At 45.8% G+C, this 14,028-nt stretch overlaps 1 protein-coding gene across 2 annotated transcripts in view; it reads right to left on the bottom strand.

The window, feature by feature from the left end:
* Nucleotides 1–1,281: 1,281 nt before the first annotated feature.
* The window catches only part of LOC138290887 (SPARC-like protein 1), a 221,440-nt gene continuing 208,693 nt past the window's right edge, over nt 1,282–14,028 (bottom strand). For both annotated transcript variants that reach the window (XM_069230278.1, XM_069230279.1), the window contains one exon: nt 1,282–1,806. In XM_069230278.1, the coding sequence (XP_069086379.1) occupies nt 1,778–1,806 (29 nt within the window). In that variant the 3' untranslated portion in view covers nt 1,282–1,777. The remainder of the gene's footprint in view (nt 1,807–14,028) is intronic.

The following is a 14,028-nucleotide window of genomic DNA, read 5'->3' as shown; positions in this document are numbered from 1 at the left end:
TCCCACGGCGTTGGCGCTGTCTACAATTCTCCGCCATAGCTCCATCTTCCTAGCGATGGATGTCTGCTGCACCTGTGTTCCGAAATAGCTGTGGCTCTACCTGAATGATTTCCTCCACCATGACCCTCAGCTCCTCCTCTGAAAACTTGGGGTGTCTTTGTGGTGCCATGGTTGTTGTGTGAGTGGTGTGTGTGAGGGTGTGTGGGGTGATGTGTTGGGGTTTGTGCTGTGAGGTGCGCGGATGGTGTATGGGTGATGGTGTGCTGTGGCTCTGGTTCTGTGGATGCTCTTGCTGTATCTCTCTCGAGTGGCAATTTGTTTTAGTTGTAAAGGGATGTGGGTAATGTGGGTGTGTGTATTATAGTGGTGTGGGTGTGTGGGTGTGGTGTGTGTATGTGTGTCTGGTGTGTGTAGTTTGAATTGTCCAATGTGCTGTTGTTTTGTATGTGTGTGTGTATTTTGAGCACAGCGGTATGTACCGCCAATGGTGTACCGCGGTTGAATGTCCGCCCTGGTGATTCGTTGGTCATAATATTGTGGGTGTAGTTCTATTGGCGTAACGTGTGGGTTTTGGTACCGCCCGTTTATCACTGACCTTTGGGCTGGTGGACTTGTGTGTGTGGCTGTATAGTGACGGATTGCTATGTGTGTGTCATAATATGGGTAGCAGTATAACACCGCGGTTGCGGTATGTTGGCGGCAGTCAGCATGGTGGTAAGCGTCACTTACCGCCAATGTCATAATGAGGGCCTAAATAAATTCACATTTGTCTTCCTCCTCTCAAGGATACACAAAGATATCAATGCAGTTGGTGCACTAATGAAAAGCACTGGTTCTTAAAAAAGGGCACTACATACAAATAATCATGAAAAAATACGTGCTCCCAGCATTCAGAAACAAAGCAATAAGAGCTAAACCTGCACTTAGTTCGCCTCCCATAATACCCATCTGTATCTTCCAACTGCAAACAGAATTAAAATGAAAAGTGTTAAAGTGCTAATGAAGAGAACCCAAACATATGCATGTTGAGGTCAGGGCTTCACTGCCTGATTGACTACATAACTAGAAAATGCTCTTAAACGCCTGACAAACAACGCAGGGCATTTTTTTTACTAAGAAATAGTCGCATTATCCCATTGCAAAATGTCTACTTAGTTCATGGGTTTGCACCTCTTCATTCCGTCATGGCTAATAAATTACGCATTTTCAGAGGTCTTGGGTTGTAGGACTTAAGAAATCAAATAATTGCGTACGTGTGTGGGGCAAAAATAACTACTCAGATTGTTTTCCTTTTTTGTACGTCCTTTAATAAAATGTGAAATGCAATAAGGAGTGTTACAGTAGAGAAAAATCGATAACCTTATCATATGTTGTACATATAACATTCTAAACACTATTGACATACTGAACAAAAAAATCAAAAACGTACAGCATATACTATAAAAGTAAATGGCGTGCACAATAAAAAACAAATTCGATACATTTGGCAGTCACAGCAAATTTAAAAAAATGAAGAGACATGTTTAGAGCACAAACAATAATAGAGGCCAATTGATCAAACTGGGTTATGACTTCTACTGCTATTTATGTGTCCGAAGACTCGTCCAGTGTTGTCCATTCTATTCTCACTTGTGTGCATTGGAAAACCTGCATGACCATCATCACCCGACCTTTAAAGTATGATTGCCAAAACTGAAATGTGAGCCTCAGACTCAAGAGAAATTGTAAAGGTATCAGACCTTTAATATAAACACAATCAACCTTCAATGTCTTTTCTTCAGAAGAGTAGACTTTCGCGGACGTCCTCTGCAAAACAAGCAAAAAAAAGCACTTTGTTAGCATCTTAGCCGATTGTATGTCTGTGTTTCCAATATGCATTTTATTGTTAACGGTCAGGTACCTATCATGAACAGATGCGCTGGCTCAGCGCAGAGCCAAGCACTTGTTCTTTTAAGTTTTGGTCTTAGCCAAAAGCTTTTCACTAAACTTATATCTAAAATATACACTCTTAAGTGGACTTTCAGCTAGTTCTCTTCATTAATTGGTCTGCTGCTTTCTGTTCTGTCATTCACATTTTGTCTCTGCCTACTTACAGCATCAAGTTTGGGGTAAGGGGTCACCTTACTTCAGTCACTGGGTAACTTCACTCAAGGAGCACATCCACTATCCAGGCAGTTCCCTTCAGTGCCAGGGCCTACCATGATAATGTGTGCTTTTTGAGACAAAAATACATTTTGCCAGTGGTTGTTTTTAGATTGATGAGGGCCTGTAGCTTCAACAATGAAGTTTTGCAAAACCCATGACAGAAAACGAAATTTGCCAAACCCAAAAGGGTCACAGCCATAGACAGCCCTTTTAGCATTGCCAATGTGAGTTCAAGTTTGAGATGTCTAAAGTATGTTAACGCAGATTGTTAACAGTGATTTTAATAATTAATATTCATGTGTTTTGAGTGTTGGGTTTGCGTAGAAAATGTACTACCTAATAATGCATACATTTGAAGGTGCGACTATCAGAGTGGCTGCCAATGTTCACAAAGTGTACTTATTAATATGAAATGTTGACCTTAGGTCCGATTAATGTAGTAATATGTCATATTAAGGGCTATGCATTATGTATTAGTTTTATCAATTTTAGGCCTTAACTTAGCAAGTTCTTGGCCTAGTTGCCCAGCCTCATGTCAAGCTGCATTTCTTGGGCGTTTAAGATAATGGTTGCTTAGAGAGTTAAATTGTGATTTTTCACTGTACTGACTATGCTGAAGTTCTTTCTCATGAGAAACTGTTATGCCATTAATTGTGTTTGACCACTGACTTTGTGTTTCACCACTGCGCATATTAGTTGTTCAATGTTCATCAGTAGCACATTACATTTTGTATTCAGTTTAGCTGCCTATTGGCTTTAACATGCCATTGGACATTGCATTCTGTATCCAGTTTAGCTGCCTATTGGCTTTAACATGGCATTAGACATTACATTTTGTATTTAGGTTAGCTGCTTATTGGCTTTAACGTGGCATTAGACATTACATTCTGGATTCAGTTTAGCTGCCTATTGGCTTTATCGTGGAGTTCGATATTGCAGTTCAGACATTGCAGATGAGCTGTGTTTTTCCACATGGTAGACCAAGCTGTGTTTTTCGTATTGTTGTCACACCGAACCCAAGCGTGATAAGAGAGCGTATATTTTGTGTTTTCCTCTCTACTCTACCTTGGGAAGGAGCGAGGTTTAGGAGATCTGGCCAATCTCCAATGGCTTGTTTTCTTCCCAACTCTGCATGTTTTGACTATTAGAGGAAAGGGCCTGTTAGCAGGCTTTTTCATTATAAGAGGTGTCCCTGGGCAGCAGCGAGGGGAATTTTCCGAGACTTCAGTCAGGAGCGGACGTCAGCTGCCTGACCTGCCGTTTGGGTGGAAAATCTCTTTCTCGCAGTTGAACAGGAGTCATCAACTTGCAGGCATGAGAAAGATGACGAGCAGTGATAGGCCCTGCGGTGAAGATTATTTACTTTTATTCTTTGCTTTGAAGTTATGCTATAATATAATCACATGTGTCTGCTGTGTACATTGCAATTGAGAAGTACTTTGATATATTTTCCTTTTCATTGCTGTGACTACTTTTAAACGTGTGCTTCCAACCTACTTATCTCGTCTCTCAGAAACCTCGTGGTGAAGTAATAATAAATGCCTTCTTTAAACTAAGAAGTGCATTCCAGAGAAGTTTTGTCAGCTCAGTCATAACATAAATGAAAGCAAAACAGAAACTGCTTGCTAGAAGATGATGTACTTGCTAGTGAAACAATGTTTAATGTAATATGTGTAAGAACGACCTTTCCATGAGAAGACAATGGATGCACTGATTAGAGTATAAGCTGCAACAATATTGATACCTGACGAGCCGAATGACAAGAGGGGGAGAAGAGGAACCAATCATCGACATGTGAACCATATATTAGTAAAATTATAAATTGGAGGGTTTTGCTTCATTGGACTAAGTGTGAACATGTGATCACCTGACCAATTAGGATGTGGGAAGTAGTTTTAGGAAATCTAACTTAGCCAGACTGCACAGAGAGGAGAACCTGACATTATTTTCTAGACTGTCCAAAGAAGAGACATGCTTAACTTTACTGCTTAGAGAGATTATGCTTTTTCTGAACTTTGATGCTGAATCTTGATGTATGGCTGACCAAACTCATGTCCTGTCAACGAAGACTGTCACAGCTTGCTGAACTATATTGAGGACAGATAGATAATGACATTTACTGATTGTTATGTCAATTTGCTTTTGTTTCTAGGTACCAACTGCTATTTTGATAGAGCCATAGTTAGATGTTTGACCACTGACTTTGTGTTTCACCACTGCGCATATTAGTTGTTCAATGTTCATCAGTAGCACATTACATTTTGTATTCAGTTTAGCTGCCTATTGGCTTTAACATGGCATTGGACATTGCATTCTGTTAATTTGCACTATAACTTTGGAATATGTAGTAGCTCAAGCTTTTATTAGATTGCTATTCTTTCGCTGCTTTGGACAGCCAGTATTGATTCTGTATGTTTATCAGTTGATTTTGAGACTAAGTTACATGACATCAGCATTGTTAATTTAGGGAAATAAACATTCTAACTTTTACATAAAGGTATGGTTATTCATTGCCGAGAGGTCCTGGTGAGTGTAAATCACTGACTCCTAATGATTATGGACGTTATTGATTGATGATGTTCTTGATCTGTATTGGTACGGGTTATATGATGGGAAAAATTCAAAGCGATTCAAAAGGTCCATTGGCCTATCCGCGTCTCCCTTGTAAGTTTACTTAATAAGGTTTGACACACTAACAAGTATATACATATAACTCTGAATTTAATGAATGAAATGCAGATCACACAAGTTTGAAACAGTGGGAAGGCGTTGTGTCTATCATAATTCGACTTGTGAAGCAGTTTTATATCCAACATTTTATGCTCTGTGTTGAAAATAATTGTAGTTAATTAAATCTTAATTTTGAGATAGTTCATTAATAAACATACATTCAGATATGTATTACTACAGTGCAAAGTTCAAACTCCATGTTTTTATCATCAAACAGTATAATTAAAATGATAAATCACACCTTATTGCCTAACATATTTAATTTTATAATAGTTTCCAAAGGAAAATAAAAATACCCTATAGCCACATGGCTTATTTGCTGAGATTTGTTCTTGCTCTGTTGATCCAACACCTTGTACTATGGATTTTGTTAAATACCTTTTCTTATCATTTTTACACTTGAAAGACCCACATGTCATAAAGCATGCATATAAATCAACAGAGAGGAATATGTGTTCACCATTGTTGAGGGAGGAGAGAGGCATCATGGGTAACTGGAAGCATCGCCTTCTAGGAGTCTTGACTCCTTTCCACCCTCATCATTTAATTGTGTATGTGGATTTGTTACAATTCTATTTCCTTTTGCATCTTTTTTGGTTGTATATACAGGCAAAAACATTGGTTACACATGTAGACCTCTAGTAGTTTCCATATCAATATTATGAAGCTATAACCCCCTCTTCAAATCATAAGAAAAAATATACAATTACCAATATATTTGCAGGTTAATCTTGTGAACAATATAATTCCCTCCAGCAGCCAATGAATCTCGGGAACATCCCATTTGGGGGAATGGAAATAAGAGGGACAGCAAGAAATAAAAAAAAAGTAATATCATCCAAGTTGTCTTCTCTCGCACCCTAGGAATGCAACCTCCAGTTCTATTGCTGGGATTTCAAATGCTTCCCTAGCATGTCATGCAACCAAGAGGCTCCAGCACAACCTGCATATCTATAAATGTGATAGTATATGGTAGCTCTATAGCCCACCTTGTACCAGAGGTCTGACTGGGGCAGCAAATAGGCCTGGGCACCAAATTAAGGCCCTGATTTATACTTGCTGGTGCAAAACTGCACTAACGCAGTTTTGCACCAAAAAGTTTAGCACCAGCTTGCACCATTTCTGTGCAACAGCCAGGCACCATATTTATGGAATGGTGCAAGCCGGGGCAAAGTGTGGACTAGCGTAAAAAAAAATGACATTAGTCAGGTAGGGCTGGTGATATGGAAGAAGGGGGTTGTGCACCAAAAAATGAAGTTAGGCAGGTTAAAGAAAATGACTCTAACCTGCCTAGAGTCATTTTCTGACGTGAAACGATCCATACCACGAGACTCCTGTCTTAGAAAAGACAGGAGTCATGTCCACCACCCCAATGGCCAGCACAGGGGACCAGGGTCCCCTGGGCATGGCCACTGCACCCTATGGCACTTTAAAAAATAAAATGCAATACTTACCTGTACTTACCTGGGATGGGGTCCCCCATCCTCTGCGGTCTCTCTGGTGTGGGAGGCCACCTGTGGGCTTATTCAATGGGGTCCCACCATGGAAATAGGCCCACAGGCCCCCTAACATCTGCATTGACCCAGGTGTTAAAAAATGGGGCAAAGCAAGCTTTGCACCATTTTCTGACATCTCCTCCTTTCCGTGCACCATTTTTGTACAGAAGCATATATATGGCGGTAAGGCCATAGAGTCATTTTTGGCACAGGAATGCCTAACTTGCATCTCATTAAGGCAAGGTAGGTTTCCACTTCCAAAAATGACTTTAACTCCATAAATTTGGCGTTAGACAGGTTATATGGAGTTAGTTTTGCACAGAATTAGAGTAAAAAAATGATGCTAATTCAGTGCAAACAAAGTATAAATATGCCCCTAAGCATGGCCTCCAATAGTGACTCAGATAGCTAGTTAAGTGGACTACATATGCATATTGGGGCAGTTTTAATTTGTAAGGAAAAGATGCATTGGTGTTTTGCAAGCTATGAGAGACTGCAAGCATTTGTGCTTGCTGCAGGCAATGGGACAGATTTCAGAGGGCCTAGTGCATTTCTTTATGCTAATGTGGTGTTGCAAGGCCAAATATGCCAAACCATTATTGCAAAGTGGGGCAAAGCCTGCATTGCGCCACTTTATAACCCCGTGCTCCACATTATGCCTGCGCCAGGCCTAATGTATGCAGGGGGCATTCCGGCACTAGGGGGGCCAAAAAATAATGGAAAGAAATCTAAGAGAATCCTTTCCATCATTGTTATCAGAATTTTTAAAGCCTGCTCAGAGCAAACATTAAAGGGAAGCTCTCATTGTTTTCAACGGGCATCTGGCTGCTTTGCAGGATTAGTATAAAAATCTTTTACGCTAATCCTGTAAAGCCCCGGACTACTGTCAAAAGTTAGGATGCTAGTACCTCTGACTACAGCCATGGTACACTGTACTTTAAATATGGCGCACACATGGCAGCGCTAAGGGGGTGCTAGGGGGCGCAAGAAAAGTGGAGCTGCACTATGTGCAGTGCCACTTTTCATAAATCTGCCCCAATTTTTGTGGTAATATCACAGATGTCAGCAGTAAACACCGACCAAGCTGACCATCAACAGCCTCACAAACAGCTAAAAAAATGGTCTACACACCGACCTGTCAGACCAGCCTTTTGTGCACTTCCGAATTGCCCTATATGCCAGTCCCACCCTGATTGTTTCATTTTGAAAGTGAAACATTATAGTAGACTTGTATATACTATTTTTTTTATCCTCAACTTGATTTTTTTTTTTTTACTTTTGTTAATGATTCAGATGCTTAGACATTTCAGTCTCCAGGAACTCTTGCTTACTTACTAGAATATTTTATCATTAAGATATGAAGTAGACGAAGTAGACAGATTTTACAATTGTTGTTAATCACGGCTTCCTAGTGACAAAGCACAACATACAACCTCAGCTCATGGATAACACATCTAGGAGTTTCAATTAGAACAGAGACATCTAATGAGGAGGTTGCACTCTTCCGTCTCCTCCCTCTTCCCTTTATTCTATAGAATAGGGGATTCAAAATACCTCTGTCACCACTGGTTATATGTGTTATAGGTGTGCTCAATTATTTATTACCTACATTTTGCTTGTATGTTCCTTAGACCCAGATCATTAAAATATTTGCACCGGTTTTACCTCATAAAAGTCACACAAACCAGTGCACAATGTTTCTTGTTGGATTTACTTTCCAGCACCAACTCAATTAATATATTTCAGCTCCAGGGCCTTGAAGAGGTTCAAGAAGGGCGACTGCATGCCTCCTCACCTTTCTTTTACAGGGTGGCCCTGGGGGATGGGGTCAGGGAGGAAAGACCCATGTACCCCCTCCTCCCGAAACAATGTTTTAAACTGGCCCTCGGGACCTAGCCTACCCAGGGGATCATTTAAAAGCAAACATTATGGTGGCTACCATTTTGCGATCCCGTGGGAATACTCTCAGTATTTTCAGGTCCCCAGTATCCTGTAACGGGTGTTGCCACATTTTCTTTCATGTTGCAGCCAACCAATTTTAAGTTGTCCCAAGGGGAAAAAAGCTCCCTTGGCCAATCAAACCACTCTATTTTTTTAAGTTAGGCTTGCAAGACTCTCTCGTAAGAGCCCCTTAAATCCAATTCACAAAAAGCACGCTCAATGGATCAAGATTTTGCTTCCTGCCAAATTTGGTGTAATTCCGTCCAGCCAGTTTTGCAAAAGTGTGTTCCAAAAAAGTCCATGGATAATGTGCGTAACTCCGCTGGTGCTCAAAACCCTGTAAATTCGAATGGCTAAATATAATGGGTGGGATTTTAGGTGAAGCAGAGCTAATGATTTTGTGGAAGGGTCATTATATCAAAAAACAATTTGTAACTCTCGGCTTTATGAAGGGATAAGTATATTAACATATATAAAGCACACACACTTTCTTTATCAAGAAACATTCAATTGTTATAATGAAATGCATAGTTCAATAATTCACATAGTTCAATGTTTAATAAAGGTATTTGTCATTAAAAAATGTAATAAAGCTTTACTAAAAAAAAAAATTCAACACATTGTCCTGTCTATTGTTTAAACATTTTTCAAGCTACAGAGTGCAGTAACAGAACCAGTCTTATGCAGCTCTGAACTCCAGCTGAAGAGCATAGGACTCCAGATAGCAATGTTTTGAAAGAATATGGTAAGCTGTCCTACCTACACTCTTGTGGGCAGGGAAACTGTGTCACAGGGATGGGCTTCTCAGCACACAACAAAGGAGTTGACCCCGGGAGGGATGGTGTCCCCAGGGCCTTTTAAGGCTCTGGAAGTGAGAGGGGCTTCATGCCCACCTACCTTTTTTAAAACAGCAGCCCTTCTCAGGAGTATGTGAGGCTCAAAAAGGGAGTCCATGTGCCCCCTACCTTTGTAAATAATTCTGGCCCTGGGAGATGGAGTACCTGGGACCTTTGGAGGCTTGGGGAGGGGGACTCTGTGTGCAAATCCCATTTAAGGTTCAGTCATAAATGGGTTAGAGGGTCTTTTTGGCCTCAATGAGGCTGGAGAGGGATATTTTGCACCCCTTCTACTTAAAATATTAGCCCCAGGAAATGGGGCTTCCAAGGTATCCTAGAGGCTCAAGTGGAAGGGCATGCACCCCCTACACTAAATATTTAAAAGCACCTACCCTGGGCTATGGCCCACGCCGAGGGGGTTTGAAAGTGTGTGATCCCATTTTTTTTTTTTTAAACAAATATTGTGCCCCAGACTAGAAGTAAAAATATCCCTACACTTTGGAAAACATGCTTTAGGGGGCCCCTTTCTCCCAGTCCCCAGTTAGTGGATCACGGCAAAACTACCCAGTGCCGGTTCACTAAAATAAATTAAAGGCTAAAGTAACATTATTGTTAGGTGAAATGTTCAGTAACAACATAAACGTTTACACTCTAAAGTCCCCAAAAATTCACCAGTTATCTCTAGTAACTATAACTTCTGTAAATATCAACTTTTGCCCACACTGCACAGTTTTTGCATCAAGAATTTAATTTCAGATATTGTAGTCATATCATAAATGATGAAACAGATTATGGGGGTCATTCCAACCCTGGCGGTCAGTGTTAAAGCGGCGGCCAACCCGCCAACAGGCAGGCGGTAAAAAAAATGGAATTCTGACCCTGGCGGGAACCGCCAACAGAGACCGCCACTTTAACACTCCGACCGCCATGGCGGGACAAACAAACAGCGCGTCGGTCACCGCCAACAGACAGGCGGGAGCCAATGTACCGCCCACCCTATCACAACCCACCAATCCGCCACCTTTTCCGGGGCGGTAGCCCCGCCGATAAAAACACGGCGGAAACAGACATTACGAATGGAAAACGCTCATCTCTACACACTCCACGAGGAATCTGGACAGCATGGAACCCGAACTACACATCCTACCAGCTATTGTCTTCCTGCTCCTCTGCCAGGAGCACGAACGCCGGCGCAGAAGACACCTATGAGTACTGCACCTACGACACAGGGGAGGCAAAAAATTACGGGCACAAACATACGCGACACACCCACCCTCACCCTCACCCACAACTACATACACATCAATGCAGAGCAACAACTCAGAGTGACACCCCCCAAGCCCCCTGGAAGAATGCAAAGACAAAATAAAATGTTCATGAATTTTGAAGTATATTGAACGGCTAAGTAAAAAAATATATCCAACATCTATAACTACAGTATATATACAAATGTAAATTGTCCTGTGCAAATTGGGTATCAGCCATTGTTCGTGGGCTAATGGGCCTAAACACATGGGCAAAGCCCACACACGATACCCAAATCCATTGGAGAGAACACTGCAGCGGCATCAGATAGCAAAACTACAGGCACCTCAGGGGGAAGGGAAGGGGGGCACCTCAGCCAGATGAGTCCATGACGCCAGATCCATGAGGGGCCTCCATGCCCACTGTTCAATCCTGGGGAGTGCAAAGCCACAGTCTCACAAGTCTCTACAGTGGGTGGATTGCCCACTGTGCCATCCTGGGGAGCGCAAAGCCACAGTCTCACAAGTCTCTACAGTGGGTGGATTGCCCACTGTGCCATCCTGGGGAGTGCAAAGCCACAGTCAATCAAGTGGATTACAGACTCCACTGGTTCTGGAGGAGGCATGGTGCCCAGAGTGCTTCGTGCAGCCCTGCCCGACACAGATCCGGCCCTGCCCCTTCTGCCAATGGGCCAGCGGTGCATGAGACTGCGGTGCCCTGTCCAGTGGTGCTTGACTTGAAGGGCCCAGCGGAGCGGTGCAGAGACGGCGGGGCCCAGCGGAGCGGTGCTTGACTTGAAGGGCCCAGCAGAGCGGTGCTTGACTTGAAGGGCCCAGCGGAGCGGTGCAGAGACGGCAGGCCCAGCGGAGCGGTGCTTGACTTGAAGGGCCCAGCGGAGTTGTGCAGAGACGGCGGTGCCCAGCGGAGCGGTGCTTGACTGGAAGGGCCCAGCAGAGCGGTGCTTGACTTGAAGGGCCCAGTGGAGCAGTGCTTGACTTGAAGGGCCCAGCGGAGCGATGCTTGACTTGAAGGGCCCAGCGGAGCGGTGCTTGACTTGAAGGGCCCAGCGGAGCGGTGCAGAGACGGCGGTGCCCAGCGGAGCGGTGCTTAACTTGAAGGGCCCAGCGGAGCGGTGCTTGACTTGAAGGGCCCAGCGGAGCGGTGCAAAGACTGCGGGGCCCAGCGGAGCGGTGCTTGACTTGAAGGGCCCAGCGGAGCGGTGCAGAGACAGCGGTGCCCAGCGGAGCGGTGCTTGACTTGAAGGGCCCAGCGGAGCGGTGCTTGACTTGAAGGGCCCAGCGGAGCGGTGCTTGACTTGAAGGGCCCTGTTCAGCGGTGCTTGTCTTGAAGGGCCCTGTTCAGCGGTTCTTGAGACGGCGGTGCCCTGTTCAGCGGTGCTTGTCTTGAAGGGCCCTGTTCAGCGGTTCTTCAGATGGCGGTGCCCTGTTCAGCGGTGCTTGTCTTGAAGGGCCCTGTTCAGCGGTTCTTGAGACGGCGGTGCCCTGTTCAGCGGTGCTTGACTTGAAGGGCCCTGTTCAGCGGTGCTTGACATGTGTCTCCAGGGCACCAGATCCGGCCATGACATGGATCTCACTCGCCACCCGACATGTGGCTGCCGTGCCCTTCGTGCACATCTGTCTTCTCGCTTGCGGGGCCCTCCTGTGCTGCCGTCCCGGGCCCGTGGGTGTCCTCCTTCACCCCTGGAATGGGGCTGGTGGGGCCCTCCTGGGCAGCTCACCTGCTGCCGGACTTGTCGGGCGTGCTGCCCTTGCCACCCTTCCCTGCTCCTCTGTGGCCCTTTCCTCCCTTTGTCGGTGTGCCAGGTGGCACCCCACTTCCTGACGGTGCCAGGGTAGTGCCCTTGGAGCCTGCTGTCTCTGGCCTCTCGCGCCGGGCACTGGCTTTTTTGGCTTTCTTTCCTGGGGGTGGGCTGGCTGTATCTTTACTGCTAGCCGAAGTAGCTGGCCTTGAAGGTGTTGGACTCCAAAATCCTTGGACTATTGTCCTTGTAGGTCCAGGTTTTGTGGTGGCTGAGGTGCTGGTTGGAGTCTTATGAGATGGAGGGGGTGGGTCAGGTGAGGGAAAGAGGTTAATTTTGGACAGGAAAAACTTTTTTGGAGCAGTGGGAAGGGTAGGTGTAGTGGGTATGGGAGTGGAGGAAGAGGATGTGGTTGTAGGTGAGTCAAGTTTGGTGTCTTTGGGTGCAGGTGCTTGTGCTGGAGGCTGTCGTGAGGTGGATGGCTGTTGGGTGGGTGGGTGGCTGCCTGCGTTTGTGTGGTTTGGAAGAGGGGGTGACAGACACACTGGGAGAGGACACAGGGGACGTGTAAATGGTAGTGGGGGTGGTGACTGCACGTGTGCGGAGTGTTCTGGTGGGTGTGCTGGTGATGGACATAGTGGCTGATGATGTTGTGCATGCAAGTGTGGGTGGAGACGTCACAAGGAGGGAGGAGGGAGACGAGGAGGAGGGGGACACAGAGGAGGCAGTGGCTGTTGGCATGTCTGCATGTGGCTGTTGCTTGGGTGAATGCTTGTGTGATGTGTGGTGCTTATGTCTGGATGAGCTTCCCTTGGGTGTTGAGGTGTGTGCAGGCTGGTCTGTAGGTGTGTCTGGGATAGGCAGAGGTACAGGGGAGTGGGACTGGGTTGAGGAGGAGGGAGGCAGGAGACAGGGACAATGGCTACCGTCAGTGCTGAGGCCAGAGCGTTGAACGATCGCTAATGGGCAGCCTGACCCGAATGAATGCCCTCCAGGTATGCATTACTCCGGTGCACCTCCCTTTCTACACCCTGGATGGCATTCAAAAGGGTAGACTGCCCAACAATGAGCGTCCTCAGGAGGTCAATGACCTCCTCACTGAGGGCAGCAGGGGTAACTGGGGCAGGGCCTGAGGTGCCTGGGGCGAAGGAGATGCCCACCTTCCTGGGTGAGCGGGCACGGGGCGAAGGCTGAGGGGCTGCTGGGAGGGCGGAGCTGGTGCGCTGGGTGGCGCCTGTACCTGTTGTTGCGGTGGGCAGGGATGTTGCCGCCACCACAAGGGAGCTCCCTTCCGAGGACGTGTCTGTGTCGCTGGTGTCACCACATGTCCCCACTGTGGAGCTCCCCTCGCCCTCCGTCTCACTGGTGAACTCCGAGTCGGTTGCATGGCCCTCCATGGCCATGTGAGATGCAGCTCCCTCGTGCTCCGATGCCACTTCTCCTCAGCCTGATGATGCTAATGCACACATGAACAGGAAGACCACCAAAAAAAGGGGGGGGGAAATAAAGACATGTTGAGTGCATGCATTGGCGACACAGTTGGCGGAGAGGACAGACACAGAAGCCCCCTGCACTACGCCGCGCACTTGGGGTACACTACTCAATCCGTGGGACATGGCCTACAAGCCTATGGACGACAAATCCACACATAGGTGACACAGGGCCATGATTAGCTGTACTAGGCAACCTACATAGGTGGGGGGCGGGGGCACAGGGCCATGCCTAATGGAGGGGCCTAGCCTACGGAAATCGCCCTGGCCTAGGGTTAGCCACAGCCCTCCTCCCCCACCCAGACACCTCCACTGCGCGCAAAGTCAGCAGAATAAATTTGTACTCACCCCCTTGTGTCTGCTGTGATGTCCTCACGCGCCCATCC

This window comes from Pleurodeles waltl, chromosome 1_1 (assembly GCF_031143425.1).
Source record: "Pleurodeles waltl isolate 20211129_DDA chromosome 1_1, aPleWal1.hap1.20221129, whole genome shotgun sequence".
NCBI lineage: Eukaryota > Metazoa > Chordata > Amphibia > Caudata > Salamandridae > Pleurodeles > Pleurodeles waltl.
This window is presented reverse-complemented; position numbering and strand designations above follow the sequence as displayed.